The sequence below is a fragment of the Meriones unguiculatus genome, chromosome 17 (assembly GCF_030254825.1).
Source record: "Meriones unguiculatus strain TT.TT164.6M chromosome 17, Bangor_MerUng_6.1, whole genome shotgun sequence".
Classification (NCBI taxonomy): domain Eukaryota; kingdom Metazoa; phylum Chordata; class Mammalia; order Rodentia; family Muridae; genus Meriones; species Meriones unguiculatus.
In genome coordinates, this window is record NC_083364.1 from 51533406 (window position 1) to 51561038 (window position 27633).

Here is a 27633-nt window from a genome sequence, read left to right on the forward strand (position 1 = left end):
CCTGGGGAGAAGTAAAGAAACATCTCCTCACCACAGATAGAAAGGGTACCAACATATCAAAGAAAATATTTCTTCCAGGTCCGGTATGGTGGACCAATGAGTTTATTGGGATTACCCACAGGAACGTGGGTGACTGGAAGATACTACCAGAAAGACCACTGGGAGACTTCTGGGCGGCTACACGACTGAAGACTCCCAATGCATGAAGCACTCACAAAAAGCTGTACCATTGAAAAATCCTACCTCTACACACCACAAACTCCCCACCTCGAGTCAGCTTTCCACCTTCTTTATAACCTTGAGAAGGAGACGAGCATTGTGAGGCTCTCACAAATGGAATCATGGCCCCTGCCATTCTGCCAAGCCTCATCAGCCTGTGGGCCTTTACTCTCTCTCTCTCCAACATAATGTTAATATGCCTAGTCTCTAGAGAGGCTCCTGGCAGTGATTATAGCTCCTGTGCTCCAAGATGGTAGCAGTCATGTTCTATCCAGACAAAGCAGACTCAAGACAGTGTATGTGTTCCTTTATAATGGTACTTACTGCCCTTACCTGTGTGGATTTGCACTTTTCCTTCCATCCTCTGCGCTTCTTATGAAACCAGTCTCACTCACAATGGTGAGTCCTCTGCCTTTGCTTACCCTGGATTGTCTTTATTTTTCTTTCATTGTTGAATGATACTTTTCTCTTAGAACTTGATTATGCCCTCCTGGCTTAGAAAGTTTCTGCCCAGATCTGCTGTTAGTCTTTTTGGAGTTCTTTTACATGTGAATTAGTATTGCTTCTCTAGTTTTATAGCTCTCTCTTTGACTTGGATTTCTAACTTAGTTGAGTATAATATCATGGTGTAGACTTTTATTGGTCAAAACTATTTGGGGGTCTATCAGAACTCTTAGAACCTGGTGTCTGTTATCTTTATCTTTTCCAAGACTGGTGAGATTCCACAGATAATCTCGTTGTATCCCCCACACCCTGTGCTTATGAAATTTCCACAGTTTGAATATTGTCAATGATATTTCATATATCTTGTGCATTTTTTAAACTTCTATCCTCATTCTTACTGCTCTTTGTTCCCCATCTAGGGATATGTGGCTGAGGATGCCATTAGGCATGTACTCACAGACAGGCACCTGTCTAAGATGGTGGCCTTAGGTTTTTTCTTTGTTTTTCAACTTTGTCAAAAAGACCTATGGTGATCTCCTGGGGATGATGTCATTTCATTAGCCAAATAACCACTTAAGTGATAAAAAATGTTCCTTGAAATCAGCTCTGTTGCCAGGCGTGGTGGTGCATGCCTGTAATCCCAGCACTCAGGAGAAAGAGGCAGGTAGATCTTTGTGAGTTCGAGGCCAGCCTGGTCTACAGGGTGAATGCAGGACAGCCAGAGCTATTACACAGAGAAACCCTGTCTCAAAAACAAAACAACAACAAAAACAACTAAAAAAAAATCAGCTCTGTCTTCCAACAAATATAGAAAGTACTATAATGTTATCATTTTCTAAATGTAAACATTAGGATTTTATTTTTTGATAAGTAGAATGAAAGGGATAGACTAAATCTTACTCTTCTGGTTTGAACAAAATCCGACTGATGTATTGTTAAATATAAATCATAGTGCCTAAATAATAATGAGTGCTCCTTTATGTTTCCCAGTATATTATAAGCGTTTCTTCTACTGAAATTCATGCAGGCTGCCATTTCCTTAAATATAAATGTGTTTCCTGTCTTAATGGCAGGTTATATAACTGTCCTTTTTGTCTTTTCCCATAGTCTTTCCTTAGCATTTTCTTGCTGGGCTTAAGTTCAACTTGAATTTTATAGGTGGTGTTAGCTTTACTTGAAAAGAGTATGTCACTTCCAAAGATCACATTGCTAATGGTAAAACGTGCCTGTTTTTAAAAGTATGCCTTTTACAGTCTCAGAGTACCCTGGCTCATGCCCTGCAGTCGGCCAAGCATGACTATGACCTTCTACGAGAGCAGTATGAAGAAGAACAAGAGGTCAAGGCTGAGCTGCACCAGGCTCTATCCAAAGGCAACAAGGAAACAGTGCAGTGGAGAACAAAGTATGAACATGATGCTATCCAGAGAACTGAAGACTTGGAGGAAGCCAAGTGAGTAGGTCAAGGCTCCCTCAACCTTCAATTGGTCACACACAAGAGAATGAGAATAATGACAGGGTCACCTTATCCTATGTGTTTAACAAATCCTTCCAGAGTTTTTTAATAAGTCCAAGACAAAAGATGAAACAGTTACTTCTGGAGAGAAGTATGTAGTCTAGAGGGGCTAAATTATTATAATATTTTATAATTGATTGAGACTACTAAAATGTCTTAGATAAAGAAAAAGGCTCTTTCTCAGAGCATAATAAAATCTTTCTAGAACATTGGGACTTTGAGTTATGCTTTAAAAATTTTGGGTCACTAGCACTTGTAAACCTACACTTTATTTACTACAACAAATGACTGATTTAATTTATGTATGTGTGTCCATCATTAGAGGTACTTGGTCTTCGGTATAAGATTTGGAGACTATCAATTATTCTGTGCAGAAGGGACAACTGGAAACATGTTAACCTTTATTATCATATATATTCTTTGTCTTATGTGACAAAGGCTCCTTTTAAAGGATTTATCCTTGGAACGCTCCTAAAATTAAACTTTCAGTTTTATAGCTAAGGACACACAATAGTTTAGAAAGCTATTCTCAGAATCTTTAGGAGTAAGGAAGCCAGATAGTCCAAGATCCAGCACCAAAGAGTAGAACTGACATGCTTATTGGCCTATGGATTGAGTGAATGTGTGCTGAGAGAACATGTAAAACTGACTCTACAGGTTACAGCCATTAATGGTTTACTTAAAAGAACAGTATTTGATATATTTGCAAATATCCAAGAATGACCAATACAATTCTTTTAGGCTTCAACCTGAAATAATGTTCAGTTCCTCACCTGAACTGTGAATGGGGATGTTGTGTACTTACAGAACAGCTGGTATGCTGTGTCCCAGCAGGGAACCAAATGAGCCACCTCCATCCACAGAAGCTCAAGAAGGGCATTGGAATGACAGATGCTAAAAATACCCACCCTAGGGGTTTACAAAATCCTGGACCCCAGAAAAATGGAGAATTGACCAGAAACACCCCTTTATATCCAATCTGCCACTCACTTCTAAATAAGCTTTTCTTGTTTTCTTTTTAGTGACTGAAAATTTCAATGGAAAGTTTCTACTTATCATTCTAGTTGACAGTTGTGTTTTTTTTTTGTTAGGTAGAAAGAAAGGAAAGAATAAAGAATGCAGATAGATAATGTAGATAATGCATTTTAATCACACATATTTGTTGTCATTGGTTTGGTAGTAGGTGACAAAGAAAAAATACTAGGTAGCATGGTAATATTTGAATAGTTTTGTTTTTATATTATTTGAATATTATATAAATATGCTTTTACTATATCACAGTTTTCCTCCTAATCACCTCAGGGAGGCAAACAGCTATAGAGAAGTGGGAAGTCCTGTGATTTTCAGCTGGAGAGTGAAAGATCCTCTCCTGAGCCTGTTGCGTGGTTGTGCTCTGAAAACAATGTTTTTAGTTTCTTAATCTCTCATATCCTTTTTTAAAAGCTAGGCAGTTGAGTAAGTACATGCTGTTGGAAAGTTATGGTGCAAAACAGTAGTAGTTGCTTTTAAACATAGAGCAAATTCTCAATGAAATGCTAGCAATTAGTGTATCCAGTTTATGATAAAATTTCCCAGACAAATATATGTTAAATGTCTCCAGTGAAAACCCTCAGTCTTGGGACAACCAGCATAGTTAGTCACCCAAACCAGATCGCTTTTATGGTGCCAGTCACCATAGGTGTAGTTAAAATACATATGATTTTAGCATCCTACTCTTTTAGGCTGGTGTAAGCACCAGAATTTCTTATGAGAAAGTGTGTCAATTTGCCTGCAAATTTCTAGATTAGAAAAGATCATCCTGAGTGAGGTAACCCAGAAGCAGAAAGACACTTAAGATATACACTCACTTATAAGCACTTATTAGGCATATAATATAGGATAAACATACTAAAATTTACAGACTTAAAGAAGCTAAACAAGGAGGACCCTAGGGAGGATGCTTAATCCTCATTCAGAAGGGAAAACAGGATAGATACCAGAAGAAAGGGAACAGGGTGGGAGCTTACCATAGATGTCCTCTGAAAGACTCTACCCAGCCGGGGATCAAAGCAGCTATAGAGACTCACAGCCAAACTTAGGGCAGAGCACAGGGAGTCTTAAGGAAGAAGAAAAGGAAGGAAAGGACCCTGAGGGGACAGGAAAGCCAAAGAAAGCCAAGAAAGCCAAAATTCTGGGCCCAGGGGGTGGGGGTGAGGCCTGTGTCAAAGACCAAAGACCATGGCTGGAGAGACCTAGACCACCTGCTCAGATGTAGCCCTTAGGCAGCTCAGTCTCCATATGGGAACACTAGTAAGGGGAGCAGTGGCAGTCACTGGCATGAACTCGGTTGCCTGCTTTTTGATCACCTTCCCCTGGTGATTTGGCCTTGACAGGCCACAGAGGAAGAGGCTCCAGACAGTCTTGATGAGGCTTGATGAGATAGGGTCAGATAGTAGGAGAGGAGGCCTCCCTCTTTCAGTGAACTAAGGGACAGTGATGGGAAGGAAGAGGGAAGGAGGGTGGGATCCAGAAGAGATGAGGGAGGGGGCTACAATTAGGATATAAAGTGAATAAATTATAGAAAATAAAATAAAATAAAAAAGTACACTGAAGTGTGATGTTATAAAGCCAGAGAACAAGGAAGGAGCAGAGCTCAGGGCCTTCTAGATAACATGCACAGATAGATTGTTTTAGCATCCCACACATGGGGAGCCGTATCACACCGCTTTGGGGTTAGGGGCTAGTTGAGTGGTACTTGTGAGTTACTGAAGTCCTTTCTCAGGCTGTCACAGGAGAGCAAACGCTTTGGTACCTATAGTTCATTTCATGAAAGAAAAATCTGTTCGTTTTAATGAAAGAGTACAAATGGTGCAGCTGGATTTCTGTAGGACATGTAGGCAGGAAAACACAGTCCATGCACCAAACTTCCCAAGACTCTTATACCGCATGGACAGAGGAAGTCCACACCACTGACCACACCCCTCTAATACGGAAGGTGTCGGAGCTGAGACAGCAAGGTCTGTGAAAGGAGCCCTGCAGTAGGCGGATCTGGGCTGAATGCAAATATGATCGCCATTCAAGCCAATAAGGAAGAGAAGAGGGAATTGTAAGATCTGGGAAGCACTCAGAAAGAGGCTGAGCTGGAGAGAACAAGAGAGTTCTCCGGAAGACACATTCAAGGAACCCTTTAGGGACTGTATCAAAATGTTCAAAGCAAACTTCTTTCTCCTAGTTCTTTTGAAATGTCAGTAATAGCTTTACATCTAAATATAAGGATCTGTTTCATAATATCTTTATGAAAGTGTTAGGGTAAGCAAATCTTTCTTTATAGGAATTTAAAGAGAGTCCGAGTTCCAGATCCAGGCTGGTAAAGAGGGAGGAGTAGCATCCATGTGGACATAGGAGCCAGAGGCTGGGGTCAGCAGGAAGCCCACTCTGCCAACAAACAAGGCGCTGACTGCTTTGATGCTTAAGCCAGAGGCACAGGCTGCCCAGTGTTGGTTTCGCTCACTGTAACCTTTGGCTCTCTCCTCAGGAAGAAGCTGGCGATTAGACTGCAGGAGGCTGCGGAAGCCATAGAGGTGTCCAATGCCAGGAATGCCTCCCTTGAGAGGGCCAGGCACAGGCTGCAGCTGGAGCTGGGGGATGCCCTTTCTGACCTGGCAAAGGCGCGCTCTGTGGCAGCTACCCTGGAGCGGAAGCAGCAGCACTCCGAGGAGGCTCTGGCTGCCTCCAAGCAGAAGCAGGAGGAGGCCCAGGTGCTGCTGCAAGCCTCTCAGAAGGAGGCCCGGGCCCTCAGCTCTGAGGTGCTCACACTCAGGCAAGCCTGTGAGGAGAGCACCGAAGCCCAGGAGACCCTGAGGAGGCAGAACCTGGACCTTCAGGGTACTGTCAGCTGGGCATGCATCCAAAACAAGGGCTTGGGGTAGAGCCTGGCTTCAGGGCAAAGCTGTCTTCCCTGGGTGGAGAGCCTTGACATTTTCACATTCTCATCCATGTTTGACTTTCAAAGTTTTAATACTCTGAAAAGAAAAAAAAGGTACTGTAGATGTTATTGTATTGAATTAATTCTAAAGGTAAAAATAGGGCCACACCTTTGATCTACTTATTATAAGGAAGGCACTCTCCCAATAATTTTTTTTCATTTCCACAGCCTTATTGAGATTTCCCACATACATATTTATAGGACTATATTACCCAAATTATCCATTTTCTGTACCATTTACTTTTCACTCATTAGTATATTTTGAATACATTAAGATTTTCAGTAACCCATGCTATATCTTGGGTTCTTCTACATTCATTTATTCATCGTTTAACCCTGAGATTGGCCTTCATGTGAATGTCCTCAATCTGTAAAATTCAAGGGTAGGTTACTTGTCTGAATTTGCAGTTCATAAGTTATAGAGTTGGGATTTGAGCCCAACCATCTGGACTCCTGTCTGTGCATGCTTTACTGAACTGTGCTACTGTCCTATGAACGTATGTTGTATTTCTTAGCGTGCCAAGCCTTGGAGATAGGCTACATTCTTAAAAAAAAAACCCAAACTGCATATTAAGTATACCTAACAGCTATTTAACTAGATCTCACTAATTTCAAACCTGATTATACACAATCTGAATAATTATATCCTATGCATTCACACACACGTATATATTATGCGTATGTAAAATATTTCAGTAGGATAGGTCCCTAGAAATGAAACTGATGGGTTAAGGAAATAGACTTAAACTTTTTGGTATATTGCCAAAGAGCAACTCAAAGAGACTGCCAAGTTATTCTAACGCCTACAGTGATACGCATGAAATCCCTGAAGTGCCCTGGAAGCAAGTTCATTGCTATTGGAGGGGTGAGTGAGTCCTCTCTGCTGCCCTGTACCAGTCCACAATGAACTCACTTACAGGGCTGTGGAATGTCCTAGATCAGTGGCCAGAGAGCTCAGCCATGTACCAGCTGGGAACAGACAGCCACAACCAACACAGAGCTTCTGACGCCCTGGATCTGAGGTGGAGCATATGAATTTTCATTTTTAATAACCTCCCAGTTGAGGCCATAGGTCTGGGTCCCATTGGTGGCCTTGGATGGGGCGTGATTTTGAGCTTTTATTTTAAAGCTCTTAAGATGATCAAATGGTATAGTCAGAGTTGAGAAAAAGCTGCTTTGAGTTTTTTTTTTTTTCCTCAGCAGAAAAAGATTCTAGTTCATATGCCCTTTTATCTAATTTTTGCAAGAATTTTGGGATTATTATTCTTTTACAATTTCAAGCATATATGTAATATATTTTAATAATATGCAGCCACTATTATCCCCTCTCTTATCTCCCTCCTTCTGTTGAACCCTCTTTTTTCTGCTACAAGTTTGCCTCTTACATTCCCGTCTTTGCTGTTGTTGTTGTTAACATGCTGAGTTTAAGTAGTGTAGCTTGCACGAGCATGGATTGCAGCTTTACCGGAACATGGGCACAAAAACAAATGGGTATAGCACCGAGGAAAATGAGTCCCTGTGCTGGAGTAGCCAATGCCTACAGATGGCTGGAGCAGGTTGGAGCCTCATCAGCCCCTCCCCCATCTATGACTAGCAGGTCCCAGTCTTGTGGATGTCTTGGGGTAATCACAGCTGCCGTGATCTCATGAGTGACATGATTTCATGCTATGACATCTATGTATGTTCAAGAGATAGTATTTACAGCACTCTGGCCATCCTGGGGCTCTTACATTCTTTCTGCATCCTCTTCTGCCATTTTCCCTAAGACTGGAAGGGAACACTATAGGTATGTAGTGCAGGCTGGACTTCTCAGCAGTCACTCAGCATTTAGGTCAGCTGCGGATCTGTATACTAACTGCTGCCCCCTGCAAAGAGAAGCCTATCTGACCAAGGCAGCAAGCAGCACTACTCCGTGAGTGTAAACATCAACACCAACCAGGCAGTTTGACAGCATGTCCTCTAGCGAAGCAGCAGTAATAGGCTCCTCACTGAGGCCTGTGGTTTCCCCAGCACCAGGCTCTTGACCAGATTTATAGTTACCTGATATGAATTTCATAGTGTGGAGTGAACCTGAAATCACACCAGCACATGTTGGGTTACCCCACAGCAGCCATGCTTCCGTTGTGCCAGTGAGTGTATCTTGCCTTCAGGGTCAGTGTTGTATCAGGCAGAGTTCACAGTGAGAGCACTGATGATCCACCCCTCCCCACAAGCAGTGTATATAGCACTTTCTGGAGGCTTCCACCCAGGTCCTGCTTGCTAATCTATTTCCTACAACCAAAGTAGATAGTGTGTCTGGAAATAGGGTCTTAACAATAGCCTGTGTTCTGAGAGGGGCTCTTGGTTCTCAAAAAACAAACAGTCCAACAACTCATATATATATATATATATATATATATATATATATCTGGCACTAAGTGCGACCTATTTTGTCTTTGGCCAGGACTGAGAACTAGAGGAACAGGTGAGCTGAAGTTCTCTCCTCTCCTGGGCTGGGCAAATCCCCAAGTTTCTTGGCTATATGGCATTACTTTTAGGAACTAGAGCCTCCTCTCTTGAAGTTTCAGACCCAACCCCAGAAAGATGGTATCAGGTAGTAGAGGTTTCTGACTGCTGGCCTCACAGGCTTTGAGTTCATGCCAGGCTAGCCAGAACTTCCAGGTGCCGGAGTGACAGCCATTGTCTTTCCAGGGGCCCCTCTGCCTTTCTGGCGTGTCAAGGGACATTCTGGGACTGCTGTAGATGAGAACCTTTCTTGTGATTAGGGGTTCTGTTCCAGTGTTGAGTAGTGGCTCGTTCAGCGGCAGCCAGTGGTGCCAACATCAAGCGTTGGCCACCGAAGTGCAGGGATTCTGTTGTGTGTGCGAGAGAGAGGATGTCCAGATGAAGTCTGCCATGGTCCCAGCAAGCAGAGCTGGTGAAGGTACACAGGCGGTCCTATGCACGAGACTCTGAGAAGCACTAACTGTTGAGGTCATCATCTGGCAGATGACAAAGGAATACAGTAAAGAAGAGATTGTTCCCCCAGCCCCAATTCCAAATATGCTTCTCTGTGGGTGAGGGTTTGCATTCCCATGAAGTTGCCAAGGGTTACATGGTCCCAGTAAGAAGAAGTTGTGTGTGAGAGTGAGTGTCCTCTAACATGCCCCATCTTCTCTATTTCAGAACAGATTTGTAGTCTCACAAACCAGGTGAGAGAAGGGATCAAGAATGTAGCCGAACTGGAAAAGGCCAAGAAATTGATTGAACAAGAGAAGACGGAAGCCCAAGTGAAGCTGGAAGAAGCAGAGGTAGATTGCCAGGGAGGGAGAAGTTCTCTGAGGGGAAAGCAGAACTGCCAACCTTAGAAATAGCCACTATGCTGTGGTACTTCCTCAGGCGTTTGCTATATGCTATACACAATGCCAAAAGCTTTTATCACCCCAGTGAACTTTTGTCTCCATTTTACAGAGGAAACAGGCTCAGAGAGCAAGATAATTATCAGCAAATGCAAATTCCCCAACCATAGCCAAAACCACCATGATGTACTTACTTTATTCCCTAGCCTGCACCCCTCACAGACCATATAAATGATCACCCAGCGACTTGTTAGACTTTCAGGATATCTGCCCTGTCCCCAACTTTATCAAATCAGAATTTGCTTTTAAACTAGGTCCCTTGGGGTTTCCTGAGATATTAACATGGGGGAGCATTTGCTAGAAGACTGTTGGCCCGTAGGGTACTCAGTGAGCACTTACCCAGAGTTGGGAATTTAAATAAATTTATATCAATGCCCTCTCAAAACAGTCTGTTAAATGCCTCCCCCTATCTGTTGGTGAGATGAGATTCCAAGTGAGATTCTCAGATATCCTGTCATTGAGAGGCCATTTGTGTTCCCAGTCTTTGACAGGCGTGTTTTCTGGAAACATCCTGTGCTTTATTCCTGGAGGTGGACTAGGTGATTGACAGGACTGCTGAGAAGGTCTGATGCCAAAGAAGATGATGGGTCCTGAAAAGAATGTCACCTTTCCAGAGTACCTAGGTGCTTGATTTGTATTAGCTCTACAGAGGCTCTCTGCTTTCGACTGAGTTTCATCTTGAAGCAAACCCTTGAACAGCTCTCTGGACACATTAAAATACGCATACCCTACCAATGGAGGAAATGAGTTCTGAAAGATGCGGTAGAGCATTGTAGATGGAGCCTCTTGGGAAATGTGGTAATAGAAAATTAAGATGCCAGAACTTCTCTGTCTGAGCACTCACTGTTGGAAGGACCCCACCACTCCAGCTATATAACAAACTGGCGAGGCAGATGTGCCGTCTCTGCGTGTGGTTTTGAAGTAAAGGGTTCTTAACTCACTTATCGCTCCCCTTTTCATAAAAATTTCTCTAGAATCTCTTCATTTCGTTGAAAACTCCTTCAAAAGGCTGCTTTGTGCAAAGTTGATGAACTTTGTTTAATTTACTTTGGGTCTCTGGCTGTTTTAGCTCGGGGCTTTCTAAAAGCACCGTATTAAATAAAAGAAATAACTTTTATTATATACTTAAACATTATAGCAATAAAATATGATTTTAGGGGCAGTTTAAGTTTTGTATAGTATCCTGGGTTAGTTGTATATTAAATGAACCAGCAACCGTATCTAAGGTATGTATTGAGGCTCTTACACTAGGACCGGTACCACTCGATACCACAAGATGGCAGCATGTATCATTATCCTCAAGTGGAGTTGTCACTTCAGCCTCAAAAATGCTTTCTGCATGTGTATGTAACTTTGGACTATTTCTTTTTGGGGGTGCGGCTTTATAAACATTCAGATCTCTGAAGCCATAAGACTCAAATGATTTGATGTCACCTCTAAAGATTCACTTCCTTAGTACATTCTAGAGGGTGAGTTTCAGCTGCTTTTGATTTATGTCTATCAGGGTTGAGAAAAGAACGAAGGGGGCTTTCTTAACATCCCCAGCAGCTTAGTTTTGTTGTCACCGCGTCACCATTACTACACGGTTTTACTCTTTGCGGTAGCTAAAACACTCTCCGTAGAGAAGATGCAGTTTTCCCTGCTCTCAGGACCGTCCGACTTAGCTGGCCGACAGCACGCATTTCACCTGTGTGCGGGGCTCTATTATCGCTACTCTTCGAGAATGTTATCGTTTGCTTGTTTGCATTTTTTTTAAACACGTATTTACCTAGAAAAAGGCTTTGGAGATTTTTTTCTTTAAACCAAATTTCTACTTTTAAAATTGAATGACCCTTTAAGAGCATCCCTGGAAAGAAAGTCCCTGGCCTTTATTATTTGACTACTCAGTTCCAGAAGATCTTCCTACCCATTAAAGCTCCCCTTTGTAGGAATGATAATAAAATAATAAAAATTAAACGGCTCACTTTGAGAGCATTATATTCTGAGTTCCTAGATGTTCAAAATAAACAACGACTCTGAGCAGGTGTTAGCACCTTCGCTATTCTAGCCTTGATGCTTTTAGTCATTCACTCCAAGATATCAAATACAGTGACAGCTGATTGAGATTTTCTATTTAAAAATGCTTCAGAATTTTCATTTTTAAGCTATATATATGGAAATAGCCTATATATGCATATATATATATATATATATATATATATGCTTTTTCCTATTATTCAAGGAGCAAATGATGTTAGAGCTAGATATGAATGATGAATGAAAGCTGCCACTTGTCCTAGTCTAACTTTAGGGACCTGTCTTGAACCTAGTTCTCATCCAGTGACTCTAAAGAGAACTACATTCGTGATATAGGTTTTAAGGGAAGATAATTTAATTTTGTTCAAAAAGAGACTTCCTCGGGCGAATTTTGTTACAGGGAGCTCTGGAACGGAATGAAAGCAAGATCCTTCGTATCCAGCTTGAACTCTCGGAAGCTAAGGCAGAGCTGGAAAGGAAGCTGTCGGAGAAAGAGGAAGAAACAGAGAGGCTGAGGTATCTAGGATGATGCTCCTGAACAACAGCCATGCACTTCGAAGTCCCAGAATGAACAGAATTCACTGTAGGGTTGCTTTCATGACCCCTGCCAGAACGTGGCCAGGGACACTTGGTCTAACTTGACACTAGGGTTTCCCTCACTGTTTAAGGAGGAATACTCATATACAGCCATTGCCCTCTCTGTGGTTCTCTGCTCTCTAGTGTGGGGAGGACTGTATTGGGTAAAGACAACCTGTGGTGTGTGAGTCTGCTTCTATCGAGTCTCGTTCAGTGATAGATAGGAAACTGAGATGCTGAACCATGGAAGAAAGGACAAAAATGTTTGGTGCTATGCTTTTAAGCTAATGTTGGAGCAGAGAGAAAGTCTGTCCCTTGGGAGAAAGCAGAGCAAAGAGAAAGACTGTTGAAACAGTGGAGTCTTACCTGCCAGGTCTCTGAATGAGACAGATTTTCCATTTGTTGGGCCCCTGTTGAACAATTTCTTTACTTCCTTGCTGATGACTTTAGACACTCTACTGCTCAGATTCTCAAGGAGGGGACAAAGTGGGCCCTCATGCCACAGAAGGTGGTGAGGGTGATCAGAAAGCTGATGCTCCAAGAATGCTTTGCATTCTATAGATCTACAGCTTACAGTTAGAGGTGACTAAGTTACCTCTCTAGCTGTTCTGTCCCCTTAACCCAATGGTTCTCACCCCTCCTAATGATGCAATCATTTAATACAGTTTCTCATGTTGTGGTGACCCATATGATTAACCCATATGATTAACCATAAAATCATTTTTTCTGCTACTTCACAACTGTAATTTTGCTACTGTTATGAACCGTAGTATAAATATCTATGTTTTTCAATGGTTTTAAGTGACCCTTGTGAAAGTGTAGGTTGGAGTCATGACCCACAGGTTGAGAACCTTTCCCTTAACCAATGCCATTAGTCTGCAAAGAAGATCATATAGTAGTCTGAGGTTCAACTGGCAACTTGTGGTCCATGTCTTCGTTAAACAGACAAAACAAGCCAATGCCATGTTAACAGGTTCTGTTGAACTAGGCTTTTTCCCATAGCTTGTTTTCTACACAAACTTCCAGATGGTCAATATTTACTGGGGATTTGGAGCCAAGTTTATCCTTCTGTGTGCTCTGATTTAACTCAACACTCATTCATAAGCAATTTTGTGGAACTGGCTATAGTGAAGAAATCTGCTGTACTTATGAATATCTGAAGTAATTCTTCGAAAAGGGGCAAACATATAAAACCCTAGTATTTGTGCTATTTTTGTACAAAAGGAATAAAAATGAGCAAACCCTTTTATAGTTTTAAAAAAAAATAGCTTGACTTCAGTTAACGTCAAACCTCAGCTATAAATAAACCCAGTGAGGAAAATGAATCCTCAGAGAGTCTGTGTCATGTCAGGTACATCTGAATGTCAGAGAACAGCTCCCCAATTATAATCATCAGTGCAGAGGAAGTCAGATATCCAAACAGCTAAGTTTCTTTAATTTAAATTTATTTTTTATAATTGATTCTCTTTACATCCCAAATATAGTTTCCTCTCTCATCTCCTCCAGCCCTCTCTGACCCTTCCTCTCTTTCCCCCCCATTCTCATCCCCTACTCATAAGAAAGGGGGAGTCTTCCTCCCCTACCATCTGACCCCAGCCTATCAAGCCTCCTCAAGACTGCCTGCATCCTCTTCCTCTGTGGTCTAGGAAGGCTATCCCACCAGGGAGAAGTGATCAAAGAGCAGGCAACAGAGTCCATGTCAGACTGTCCCTGCTCTCCTTACTAGGGGATCCACATGGAGACTGAGCTGCCTGTGGGCTATCTCTAAGCAGGTGGCTAAGTCCTCTTTATGCATGGTCCTTATTTGGTATATAAGCCTCTGCAGGCCCCCATGGGCCCATATTTGTTGGCTCTGTTGGTCTTTTATGGAGCTCCTGTCTGCTCTGAGTCCGTCTATTCCCCCACTCTTTACTAGGACTCCCTGTGCTCTGCCCAAAGTTTGGCTGTGAGTCTCAGCATCTGCTTCAATCCCCTGCTTGGTGGAGTCTTTCAGAGGACATTTATGTTCTCTCTTCAACCACTTTTGGTGTCTTTTCTTGCCATTTTAAATGAGAATTAAGTATCCTACCTAGGGTCCTCCTTGTTATTTAATTTCTTTAGATCTGTGGATTGTAGTATGGGTATCTTGTATTATATGACTAATATATGCTTATAAGCGAGTATATACCATGTGTGTGTTTCTGGTTCTCAGTTACCTCAGGATGATATTTTCTAGTTCCATCCATTTGCCTGCAAATTTTATGATTTCCTTGATTTTAATAGCTGAATAGTATTCTATTATGTAGATTCACCACAATTTCTGCATCCATTCTTTGGTTGAGGGACATCTAAGCTTTTTCCAGATTTTGGCTATTATGAAAAAAGCTGCAATGAAAAGCTACGGTTAAGAGGAGAATGCTAAAGGGAACATGAGCTGTGATGGGCTGGAAAAGGAAGAGGAGGCTAAAGCTTGGGCATGAACTCAGTATAAGCTTTAGCTGATGACTTGTAGTGGTTAAACTCGGTACATCTAGAAAGGACAGGTGAGCATCTCACAAAACTGCTCACATCACCCCAGGCCCTCTCTGCTCTGTGTGGGCACAGATTGTATCAAATGCCTTGCTCTAATCTGGAGGTGTAGTCTGAATCTGGGGGTAGGAGGAAATGGAATAGAATGGAAAAGAAAATGTATCCCAAGCATATAATTCTAGGCAATAAAGAATAATAAGTATAAATCACAGACCTCAAAAAATATCAGCTGAGGGCAGGATGACATTGAAAACTCTATGTTCACATAAACTGTGTAAAATAGCACAGAAACTGGAGGTGTTTAGTAAGACAGAACCTGGAGAGTTGAAGCAGCCAAGAGGGCAAAAGGGAAGGCCAGACTTTTATAGCATAGACCAGAGAGCTCTCTCCACTTCTGAGTGTTCTGTCAGTCTAGTGGGGAATGCTGAATGAGCTCAAGAGAGAGGCCCATTGGTGGAGAAAATCCAAGCAGCTGGCATGAGAGATATTTACTCCTAACAAACATTTGAATGCTCGGTGTTGGCAGGATGTTTTGTATAGTGTTGTAGTCTGGACTTTTAAACTCAAAGATGATTTGAATCTTCTATGTCTTTAGTTTTTAACATTAGAAGTAGCTCAGTTTTTAAGAAGTTCTATTTTCTTGGTAACATTATCAGACTAGATAGCCACTAAGAAATCTATGATGATCTGAACACAGAAACAACAGTGAAGATATTTAAAGCACTGATTTTCTTTAAAGATGCTGCTTTTTGTATACTTTTAATTTTTAAAGTCATTTTTGAGAATGTCATACATGTGTACTGTATTTACATGACTTCTGTCCTCTCTTCACCCTGCAATTCTTCCAATTTATCCCAAACTCCATCTTAAATTTATGACCATAAACTCCTCTTCTTCTTCCTTTTTCCTTCATCATCATCATAGTATTATTATTATTATTATCATTATTATTGTTGCTAGAGGAGGCCATTGAATCCTCTGGAGCTAGTGGTACAGGAAGTTGTTAGCTGCCCAGTGTTGGGTGCTGGGAACCAAACTTCGGTCCTCTTCAAGGGAAGAGTAAATGCTTATAAACCACTGGTCCATCTGTGTAGCCCTCAGTGTTTCATTTTTTCTATAGAAGATATGCTTGAGGGAGCTTTGATTTTAAAGATTTTTTTTGATCCTGTGCGAATGGTTTTGACTGTATTGCCATTATCACTTAGGCCATTATCATGGCCATTCCTTTTATACCATAGCACTTTTTGCTGCTTCTTAACATTTATGAAATTAAAATTTTTTAATTTATATTTTTATTAACTATAATTTATTTATTTTGTATTCCAGTTGTTGCTCCCTCCCTTCTCCCCTCCCAATCCTACCCTTCCTCCCTCTTTTCATCCCATGCCCCTCCCCAATTCAACTGATAGGGGCAGTCCTCCTCCCCTTCCATCTGACCCTACCAGGTCTCATCAGGACTGGCTGCATTGTTTTCCTATGTGGCCTGGTAAGGCTGCTCCCTTTTAGGGGGAGGTGATCAAAGAGCCGGCCACTGGGCAAGAAGGAGGACCCTGGGTAAGATGATCAATCTTCATTCAGAAAGGGATAGATATTCAAATGGGATAGACATCTGAAGAGGAAGAAAACAGGGAACAGGACAGGAGCCTACCACAGAGGGCCTCTGAAAGATTCTACCCAGCAGGGTATTAAAACAGATGCTAAGACTCACAGCCAAACTTTGGGCAGAGTTCAGAGAATCTTATGAAAGAAGAGGAAGATGAATGACCTGGACAGAACAGGAGCTCCACAAGAAGAGCAACAGAACTAAAAAATCTGGGCACAGGGGTCTTTTCTGAGACTGATACTCCAACCAAGGACCATGCATGGAGATAACCTAGAACCCCTGCACAGATGTAGCCCATGGCAGTTCTGTGTCTAAGAGGGTTCCCTAGTAAGGGGAACAGGAGCTGTCTCTGACACGAGCATTTATGAAGTTTTGCAGATAGCTATAGGAAAGCTAGTAATTGAAACACTAGGTTTGCTGAAACAATGCATTTGTGGACAGAGGATTGATATCAGGCCACAGTGCTCCTAGTAGGGAGAACTACCTGAAGCAGAACAGATACTTCCCCCAGAGGAAAACAGGGCAGTTAAGGATTTAAGTTATGTAGAGTATGTCTGTTTCTTTACTACTTCGCAATGGGTGCTGTCAAAGCAAAATCAACCAACCAACCAGACAAACAAAAACCCCACAGACTGGATGGCTTATACAATACAAATTCATGTTTTCACAGTCTGGACACTATAGATCTGAGGTCATGATTAAACAAGCAGATTTTCCTTAAGGCCTCTGTCCTCATCTTGAAGGCAGATGGCTACTCTCTCTTTGTTTCCACATGATTGTTCTCCCTTGTCTTCTGAAGACTCTGTGCTATTGGACTAGGGCCCTTCCCCAGCAGCTTCTTTTTATCTGCATTGCTTCTTTAAAGACACTTGCAAAGGTCTTTAAAGCCCCATCTCCAAGCACAGTACTGTGTTTCTGGGGCTTAAGTCTTCAGCATCATAATATGAAGGCTACAGTTTAATCCACAATGGCCACATTATGTTCATAGGCCTACAGGCTTATAGGCATTTAATCTGTGAAACAAACACACAGTACCTAGGGATGTGCACTACATGTAAGACAGAAGGCCGGCTTTAACACTAGGCTATGCAGTAAAACTTACTTCCTATATTTTCTATAACTACTTCCTCAGCCAAGTAGTTGTCTGGTTGGTTGGTTTCCATAATGAAATGTGGTCACGAAAAGTGGAATCTCCTACCTGAGAAGCACTTGCAAACATCAGCTATAACCCTACTAACAGTCGTCCTTCTCTGACCAGGATGAGAGATCAGGACACACTCTGTGGGAATTCAGTGTAGAATCTAAGTCTGACAAACACATGTTTGCTGTTTTTTGTTACAGCCTCTATAAAGATAAGATAAGAAAAACAGGAGAAGTCTTTCTTCTACTTATGTGTCCAGGACTAAGGCTCTGTTGCAATGGTAGAGCTTATGCGGACATGGATTTTTGATAGCAGCTAAAGTGTCTTGATGAACAATCACCAAACACTGACAATTTTGGCTTTGTACAGAGCTTTTTTTTTTAATAAAAAATATTAGAGTATTTCTATACTATACAGGATTTACTTTTCTCAATTAGCCACTGTCCTTCAAACTCCTAGGAAAAGAAGTCAAAACAAAACAAAACAAAAACTGATGCCATTATTTAAGACTGACTTTGAATCATTAGAAAGTATGGCTGCTTCTCTGAGCTTGTTTTAATCTCAGCCTTGAAAGCTCTTTCCTGTTACATTCAAACTTATTTTTTCTTTAATATTTGGAAGTAGTTTAAATATTATGGTTGTCTAAAGACCATCTATTCTTCATTCGTAGACACTCTAAGAAACCTAGAGTTTATCATCCCTGTCTTGTCTTGGTTAAGAATTCTATTTCTGTGATGGAACTCCATGACCAAATGCAACTTAGAGAAGAAAGGATTTATTTTACCTTACAACTTCTAGGTCCACCACTAAGGGAGGTGAGGGCAGGAACTCAAGACAGGAACGATGGGGCAGGGATTGGAGTAGAAGCCATGGAGGAATGCCACTTACTGGCTTTATCCTCATGGTTTTCTCAGCCTGCTTTCTTACACCATCAAGAACCACTAGCCCAGTGGAAGCACCACAAACAGCGAACTGTACCCTCTCATATCAGTTGTCAACAATAAAAGAAAATGTCTCCCAGCTTGCCCACATCTTGTGGGAGCATTTTCTGAATTGAGGTTCTCTCTTCTGAAATGATTCTAGCTTGTATTAAGTTGACATAAAACTACTCCCCTTTTCTACAGACCTTTAATGAGTCGTAGACAAAGGTAACATAGGGATCTTGAGATGATACTAGTGTTTTTATGGTTCTGTGTTGAATCTGACCTAGAAGCAGCCTTAGTTAGTCTTTTATAATGAGAACAGACTCATTAAACTAATGTCAGTCTTTCTCTGTTTATAAAATGAAAAACCTTTAGACTTATTTTGTTAGTCTCTGAGAATTTTGTTTATTTTAATGTGTTTTCCATAACTTGAAAATAAGAGGTAACTGTTTTTAGTTTGAGTGTGTGATGTTCACCCCAAATGTTGTCCTGAAACCAGGGAGAAGCATCAGCAGGCTATGGGTTCTCTGCAGTCTAGTCTGGATTCTGAAGCTTTGAGCAGAATTGAGGCCACCAGGCTGAGGAAGAAGATGGAAGGGAACGTCAAAGAGATGGAGATTCAGCTTTGTGCTGCCAACCGGCAGGTGTCACAGACAACTAGAGCCTTGGGCCAGCTTCAGGCTCAAATGAAGGTACTTTCAAACTACTCTAACAGACAATGATAGACATATGCTAAGTGACAGAATCTGTAAAGCAGATTAAAGGAGTTTTAAAGGAGAAAGCCACACATCTTACCCTTGCAGAAAGCTGGAACATACTTACCTGAAAATGGGTGGAGCTCTGCCAGGATCATACATGCTCTGGGACACATCCCATTTGCTGAGCAGGGCATTAAATAGGAAAAAGAAATGGACAGAGTATGGCCATCTGCTTCCAAGATACCATTTGGGGTATGTTTACATCAGTATGTCAGAAGGGCAGCTATGTTCATAGCCTCCTCTTGGTGCAAACAGTAGGATGGCTGCCATTATTTGAAGTCAACAGAAGGCACTTTCTTGTCAAACAGAGACTTCCTGGAAAGTAAACTTTCTCCTGCACTAAAGAAAATTGTGTTTTATAACCTACAGTCTGACCTAAGCCAACAGGCTGAAATAATTATGACAGCAGCTAAGGACAAACTGAGGAGGAATTGACTCCTTAGTGAGCCATGCACTGCACACTCCTAAAGCTCTGCCCCTGGGGATAGTTGCTTGGAGGCAGTCCTGGTCCTGCTTGCTGTCTGACTTCTAGCACAGAGAGTTTAGCTTTCCCTGTTTCCAAGTCATCCTGTTAGATGCTGAGATCAACAGCTTCCTGCCCTGATGCTCAAGACACTTTGACTTCAGTAAACTCTCCTAGAGCTTCCTCATGGGGTCACTTGGAAAGGCTTTTATCTATAAGATCAAGAACTTGGATCTTGTCTTTGTATCGTGGTGCTCCGCTGTCCCCCTGCTAAGAGCTGAACTCAGAGGGATCCGTGCTGCAGGCCCATATTTTCTCTTGCAGGACCTTCAACAGCAACTGGATGACAACATGTACCAGAACAAGGACCTGAAGGAACAGGTGGCTCTGGCTGAGCAGCACAACACTCTTCTTCAGTCTGAAGTAGAAGAGCTGAGGTCTTTGCAAGAGCAGGCAGAGCGTGGGCGCAAGCTGGCAGAAAAAGAGCTCCTGGAAGCCACAGAACATATCAATCTTTTCCATGCTCAGGTAGGATCCATTAATTCTCTCCAGTAGCTGAGTCAGTTGTTCGAGAGAAGCAGTCCCCATACCTGAGTCAGCTAGGCTATTCATGGTAGCCATGTCAAGTCCTAGGTGTGACATAAGAGCTGGTCACAATTTTCAATCCAAGCTGAGCTGCTGTAACAAAGTGCTACCAACTGATGTCTTTAAATAAATGTATTTATTTTGGGGAGCTAGTCATCCAACATCAAGGTATTTTAAGAGCCATGCTCCCTCTGAAACCCACAGGAGACTCAGCTCCCCAAAGCTTCTGAGGGGTTTCCTGACATTCTATAGATACCCTGTTTCAATTCCTTGTTCTCACATGGCACTCTGCTTGCCTCTTTTTCTCCTATGACTGAGTCTTTTTCCAGATTTCTTCTTTACACACACACACACACACACACACACACACATAGAATTATGGCCCACCTTAATGACTCAGTATAAACTTGATTAACTCATTTAAAGCCTTATTTTCAAATAGAGTTATATTCTGTAAAACTAGGGCTTAGGAGTTCATATGCTTTTGTGGGCATAGTGGGGAACAATGCAATGGCAACACTAAGTTTCTTCATGAAGAAAGGACTGTCAGGGAATCCTCAGGCAGGAGGGCAGAGGGAAGATAAACAGTTCTTAATGGTTTACAATTATTTGCTTGCTCCCTTATTCCCCTGTTCTCTCTCTTCCCAGACTCCCAGGTATCTCTAACATCTTGAATATTTTCCACCAATATTCTGGCTTCTCCTGTAAGCTTGTGTAGGTGAGAATGAGTAGGATTCCTAGATCATTCCTAGGTCACTTTTCTGTAGTTAGTAGAAGCAACAACAACAACAACAGAGACAAATGGCTATAGCAAGTATGTCAAGCATCAAGCATTTTTAGGTCACACGTTATAACTTAGATAAGTATGCTCAGTATGATAAATAATGTCCTCACTGCTCCCTAAAAGTGAAGACAAAATAAACAACTACGCCGTACTGTTATGAGTACCTTAGAGGACGCGCAACACTGCAGAATGCCCCAACGATCCTATATTAAATCAAGAAGGCACACAATAGTTTTATTCCTAATCCTGACAGACATGGGAGAAATAGGTCAAGGTGGTAGAAAGAAAAATTAAGGATGTGGATGGAAATGGGGAGTTTGGTGACCGTTGAGAAGGGTAGGTTAAAGCAACTGAGGACAGACTGCCATTCTTGGTACTATTGAAAATATTTTGGATCATTTTCATTGCTACAGTGACTGGGAAGTGCCCCTGGCCTTTTGTGGACAGGGTATAGAGACCTCCTTTGAAGCCCCATTTGATCCCACATTACGAAAGCATCAAATGACTCCCACATGTAGGAATCACTGTTCCCAAAATGTCAGTAATGCCCTCCCTGGGAAAAGAGATCAGAGCTGTATCCACTACAAGGTGTTACAATTAATTTGTGTCTACAGTAAGTTCATGCAATGATATCACTCTCTAGGAGCCATGGCTCAAGAATAAATATGCTGTAGGGTATGTGTAATTTATTAGCAGGTTAAACTAATTTCAACACTTGTCTTTGAGGGAGTTGGTCAGTGGTAGAGCATACAACTTGGATATATGAAACCTTGAATTTAACCCAGCTGCAAAAAAAAAAAAAACCAAAAAAAAAAAACAAAAACAAAAACAAACAAAAAAAAAAAAAACCAAAAAAAAAAAAAAAAAAAACAAAACCCAAAAATCATAACACTTTTTTTTCTCCTTTGGAAGTTTTATCTCGATAAAATGTGGCATAATGGATTATGTTTTGAAAGTAATTTTACATTGTCTGCCATGCATGGTAACCACTGCTGACAAGTCACTTGATATGCATGTCATAACTGATAATGTCCTGTGTCCTAATGTGAAAAGAACCGAAGGAAAGAGGGAAGGGAAAAGGTAGTGAGGGGAGTATTCTTTTCTTTTTTTTTTTTTTTTTTTTACTTATGATTTTTGTAATAGGTCCTATCCCACTGTGGGTCCTTACAGATGGTCCTGGGTTGTATGTGACTGCAGGCTAAACAAAGCCTTAGTCAGTAAGCAGCATTCACTCATGGCTTGCCTCTAGGTTTCCTGGTCTTTCCTTCATGATTGACAGTATAAGCTGAAATGAAATCTTTCCCCCTGAGTTGGCTTTGGTCAGTGTTTTATCACAGCAACAAAGAAGCAAACTAAGATACTTATGTAATGGCGCCTTAGTCTATAGGGCAGTTTCTGAAACTTAAAGGCGTTATTGACATGAGCATTCTAATACTTGGATCTCACTCACCTATGAGATCCACAGCTCTGCAGTAGATGGAGGCTCAACAAAAACTCAGATGCTGCCCCTGTTCTTAAGATGCTGTGTCCAGCATTAATTCAGGAGGCATGCCACTCCTCTTAAAGACCACTTGCTCAGGACACACAACTGAGGACAACTTACAAATGGTCCTCTTCACGTTGTACCTTGAGCATCTTCCCTCTGAAACTGGAAGCAGGGAAATAGGGAGGCATTGAACTTGCAGAGGTTAAAAGCCTCATCTCCTTAGGAAAGCTTAAGTGAGTGCTATGCATCAAATCATAATCAAGTCAGCGCTTGGACATGTGCTGTCCTTCACATTGAGAGAGCTCCCACAGAGTCATGTGCAGTGAGCACCCATAAGACCACACTGAAGGCAATGGAAATCCTGCAGGGCACAGGGCCTGCCCCTCTGCAGGATGGAGAGAGGCATTCTTTATGGTGCTGGTGGGAGGCATGCAGAACCTGTGTGGCTGGTATGCCTTCTTTCTCTGCTCCAGGCTTACTCTGCTCTGAGAAAAGCTCTAAGTAGAGGAAACGGAAAGGATGATGTGAATGGATGAAATGAAAGGAGAAATGAAAAGTGGGAAGCCCATGCTTTTTACTCACGCTCTTTGTGCTGAGGTTTCACAGCTCACAAAAGCCGTACTTCAAACACAGGGCAGATGCAGCGAAGGGGGCTTAGGCCTCCAGTGGGACAATCAGGATGGAACTAGGACAGCATGGCTTCAGAACACAAAGGACTTTCTTTAATGGGGTCCTAGGGACTGGGGCTGAGCTTTATGTCATCTCCTTTCCCTCCTCCTCCTCCTCCTCACTGCAGAGTAACATGGAAGGCAGGTGGGCAAAGATGAAGAATCAGTTTTCTTCCTGCAGCATCATGCTGGAATCCTCAAGGTGGCTGCAGGTGACCTAAGTTCTGCTCTAGGATACTTGTTTCTATCACACTGAAAAAGCAGGAAAACATTCCTCAATAGGTTAAACACTAAAACCATGTTTGACTTTGTTTTATTTAGAATCCTTCTTTCCGATTCAGGCTTCCATCTTTCTTTTCTCCCGAGCCTCTAAATGATCCCCTTCTTTTGATCTGCCTTTGTGTTCAAGGTACCACCCAAGGCTGGAGATCTTGCTTAAACACATATGGCCAACTGTGATCAATTGCTCCTACCCAGAGCTGCTTGCCTATGCATCGCTGGTCTCAGGCTGTCTAACCGGAATGCTGTCTGTCCTTCCTTAGAACACAAGCCTCCTCAGCCAGAAGAAGAAACTGGAGGCTGATGTTGCTCAGATACAGAAGGAAGCTGGAGAGATGCTACAGGCGTGCCAAAAGGCAGAAGAAAAGGCCAAGAGGGCTGCTGCTGAGGTAGGCCTGTTGACTGTATGCTCATTTCTGTCTTCTGGAGTTCACTGTAGCTATAGCTCAAAGCCGGGACCTGCTGCAGCCCAGATGGATTCCAATGATTCTCCCATATAGTCAGGAGAATATTAGCTGACCCTGTAACTTTCCCGTTGGCCAGAACACTTAGGCCATTTGGCTATTGTCTTCTAATTCACCCTGACAATGAGAAGGAGTGATTGAATGGTTAAAAGCAAAATCCTGTGAAAACAAGAGTCTCATTTTTCAGTTTAGCTATTTTTCAGTTGTGAATCAATATACCTGGTATTTAGAAATAATCTTCCTGTGCTTCCTTATAATTTTTCATTTTCTCGGGTATGTAACGGCTTTATGATGGTGATCTGAAAAGAGTGGTTAAACTACTTATGGTTTGTAATCCGTATTACTATTGGGGTATGGACCCCAATAGTATGGAAATATTTGGTGAACCTTATTTTATTTGTAAACTAAAACTTGCTGATGGTGATACTTTTCCTAGATGTCACTAAGTGCAGAGTTAGTTGTTAACCCCAACTTGAAAAATACACCCCCCCAGTGCATCCTCTATGGTCAGGGGTGGTACTTCTATCAAAAGGCATAGCAGGTGAACAGTGCAATTGAGAAAAGGCTATTAATGGAGAGAAAGTGAGGTTTGTGTATTCAAGGCCCAGGACTGGATGTTTCTGGGTTTAATAAATGGTCTGAGCACGATTTCAGCCTCTGTTTACCCTGTGAGGGTTTTTCCAGAGTCTCTCAAATGTGCAGCTATATGCAGAGTTTTACCCTTGCTTAATGCAGGGAAGGTAATCCTCATACTTAGGAAGTTGTGAGAACTTGAGAGACAGGACTTCCAGCTAGATTATACATCAGCAATTATATTAATAATACTGCTTTTCAGAAAAGTTAACGTTTGAATAGGGAATATCTCCCATAGGCTTACGTGTTTGAACAATGGTGCTGTTGTGGGATGTGGGGAACCGTTAGGAAGTGAAGTCTAGCTGGAGTTAGTGGGTCACTGGGAGAGGAGCATCCTGGAAAATCTTGTTGCTTCTGAACAAGATGATGATCCCCCTCCTTATGGGTTCTTAGTCTCACTAATTAAAATAATTTTTAAATGGACTCAAATGGAAGCTCAAGAACAATTTTGTTAGAGTTTGAAAGAAGAACACCAAGGCAGGGTAACTATAAGCTTCAACTCCTACCCAGGGGAGGAGAATGGAGGATGGATGGAAAAAGTTATGCCATTTAAGCTGGCATGGAGAGCAAACACATGACAGACAAGGGAGAGAGGCATTAGACAGGGAGGGAGGCATTAGACAAAGAGTAAGAAAGACCAACATTTGGGGGAATCCCAAAGTGTTTCTAAGCATGCTTAGAAAAAACTTAAAGAAGAAAACAGGAAATGAAACTTTTCTGAGTAATTCAGAAAAATGAGCACATGTATGAAGTTCCATGGCTATGGTGTGGTAAGCTACTGCCCAGGGAGAGGCAGTCTGAGAAGGAAAAATATGGCATCACATGAAAGGGAAAATTATCCCACCCTTCTCTTCCTTATCACGGTTCAAGATAAGCCCTCCATCTCAGCGTTCTTCCCTTAGCCAAGTGACGGACCCCACCCAGATGGAATGTTAAACCTCCAGCCCAGTCAGAAAACCTTTCCTCTTGACCAGAAGTTAAACACTAACACAGCTGCAAGTTGTTCCTGCCAGCATGTCTCCTTACCATGTGGGTCCTGTTTCCCCTGAGCCATGAGCCATGATAAATCCTTTATCCCTTAACAATTGTTTCTGTCAAATATTCTGCCATGGCAACAAGCCATTGTGCACAAAACTAAACCTCAAAGCAGGATTCACCACTTACCTTCTTTGTAAGTTTATTTGTAAGATTATTTGTACAGAGAATATTTGATGCTGTCAAGTTTTTGGATGCTGAATATGTTTGTGGTAGTAAATCAGAATATATATTTCCGTAGGTATTTTACTACATCTTTCCCAGTACCTTATACGACAGCAGCTATTTTATTCTGTTACAGATGCTTTATGGTACTTTATTCAGTTAAAGTCATGGCTTCACTTAGTCATCTTGCTTTCAACATATGTATTCTGTCTTATACACATGACACCTCAGCTTCAACTTTTGCCCATCAATTTTCACCCCATTTTATCATGTTGCTGCCTCAATGTCTACTGGATGATTTGATTTAAAAAAAAAAAAAAGCCAAGGGAATCGGGGATTAGAGAGAGCAGGGTGGAAAGAGATTAAATATATGGAGGCCAAACATTCACCGATCCCCTCCCCCCCATAAGATCAGGAACAAAAGCTCATTGGAATATGATCAGAACCCTACAGGATTAGCTCAGTCTCTTTCCTTCCGTTTTTCTTCTCCTGTTTAAAAGATTCATATATGTTTATTGTGTATGAAACAAATGTGTGTCTGGTACCCACAGAGGCCAGAAAGAGGGCGTTGAATCCACTGAAGCTAGAGCCCCAGTATGGGTTCTAGGAACCGAGCTTGGGTCAGATCAAGAGCAGCAAGTAGGCTAAACCACTGACCCATCTCCTCAGTCCCTCTTTCCTCACTTCCTAGGCGGCCAACATGTCAGAAGAGCTGAAGAAAGAACAAGACACAAATGCTCACTTGGAAAAGATGAGAAAGAATATGGAGCAGACGATTAAAGACTTGCAAAAAAGGCTGGCTGAAGCTGAACAGACAGCTGTGGTGGGGAGCAGAAAGCAAATCCAGAAGCTGGAATCCAGGGTAGGAGTTTGCTTGGGTAATCGTGGGGGCCTAACAACCTCCTTTCAAGGCCTTAATGTCCTGGAACATCACACCTCATCACTTTGTTTAATGGCACTTTCAGATTCTGGCAGCATCTGATCTGAATACATACATGCATTATTCTCTGACCTTGGGCCAGCAGATAGGACTTTTCTGGGTCTGCATGAAAGTTGACTTCCCTCTTGCTGAAGAATGAGATAACATCTTCCTACAGTCACCATACCACTTCTAGGCTCTTCGCAGAGAGGGCAGCCCACTCTATCAAAACGCACCCTTGCAGTCTCGCTTTTGTGCCAGCATTCCTGTCATCATTTTCTCTAAAGGGAATGCCTTTTTCCTAAGAGCTAAAGAAAGGAGAGAAAAAACACACACCCATAATCCAGAAAGACTCAGTGCAGATACAACAACGCCTGGCACAAATGAGGTGAAATCTACCTCAAGTGAATTTAACAGCATTTAAAACTACCTTAAAAATTGGACTTTTTCAATGATTATGTGCATGCATATTGTAAACTTCACAAAAATTAAGAGACGATTCTTCTGGGATTTAATGGCTCGAAAGGGCCTCTGAAAACCAGTGTATATACTTCTGCATATTTCTGCTACCTCCATTCAATGAAATACCAATACAGACTCATGATCTATCCAAAAAGTCATGTTGATTAAAAGGAAATGAGGAAGATCTCAGGAATATGTTCTAGATATCATGGGTAATAGCATAAAGAGAATAACAGTAAAAGTGTTATAAAGTGTTTATAATCTTTTGCTCAAGAAAAACTATTTTGTCAGCAAAGTAGTAACAAGAAAAAACTAATAAAAACAACTAGCCCTAAGAAGAGAGCAAAAGAGATGGAAGTTAGACCTTTGAAATGTACCCTTTTCAGATGGTTTGATGGAAAAATCATGTAACTTTTTATATTAGTTCAAGTAGAAAAAATTTCATCCATCCTTAAAAAATTTAATACTAATCATAAAAACAAAGCTAGATCTATATCAAGCATGAAACATACAAAGAATTATTCCCAGTGACCTTTACATAATGAGTTTTCGTACAACCTTTATGGAATATGTCTTAAAAACAAACAGGCAAAACTCACAAAACCAAAACAAGGCCAAAAAAAGCAA

At 41.7% G+C, this 27633-nt stretch overlaps 1 protein-coding gene across 1 annotated transcript in view; it reads left to right on the plus strand.

The window, feature by feature from the left end:
- Myh15 (myosin heavy chain 15) overlaps positions 1-27633 on the plus strand; it is a 111040-nt gene that overhangs the window by 71748 nt on the left and 11659 nt on the right. Inside the window, exons 30-37 of the mRNA XM_060370501.1 lie at positions 1917-2113; positions 5691-6040; positions 9306-9430; positions 11955-12070; positions 18805-18997; positions 19851-20054; positions 23592-23717; positions 26317-26487. Coding sequence (XP_060226484.1) covers positions 1917-2113; positions 5691-6040; positions 9306-9430; positions 11955-12070; positions 18805-18997; positions 19851-20054; positions 23592-23717; positions 26317-26487 — 1482 coding nt within the window. The remainder of the gene's footprint in view (positions 1-1916; positions 2114-5690; positions 6041-9305; positions 9431-11954; positions 12071-18804; positions 18998-19850; positions 20055-23591; positions 23718-26316; positions 26488-27633) is intronic.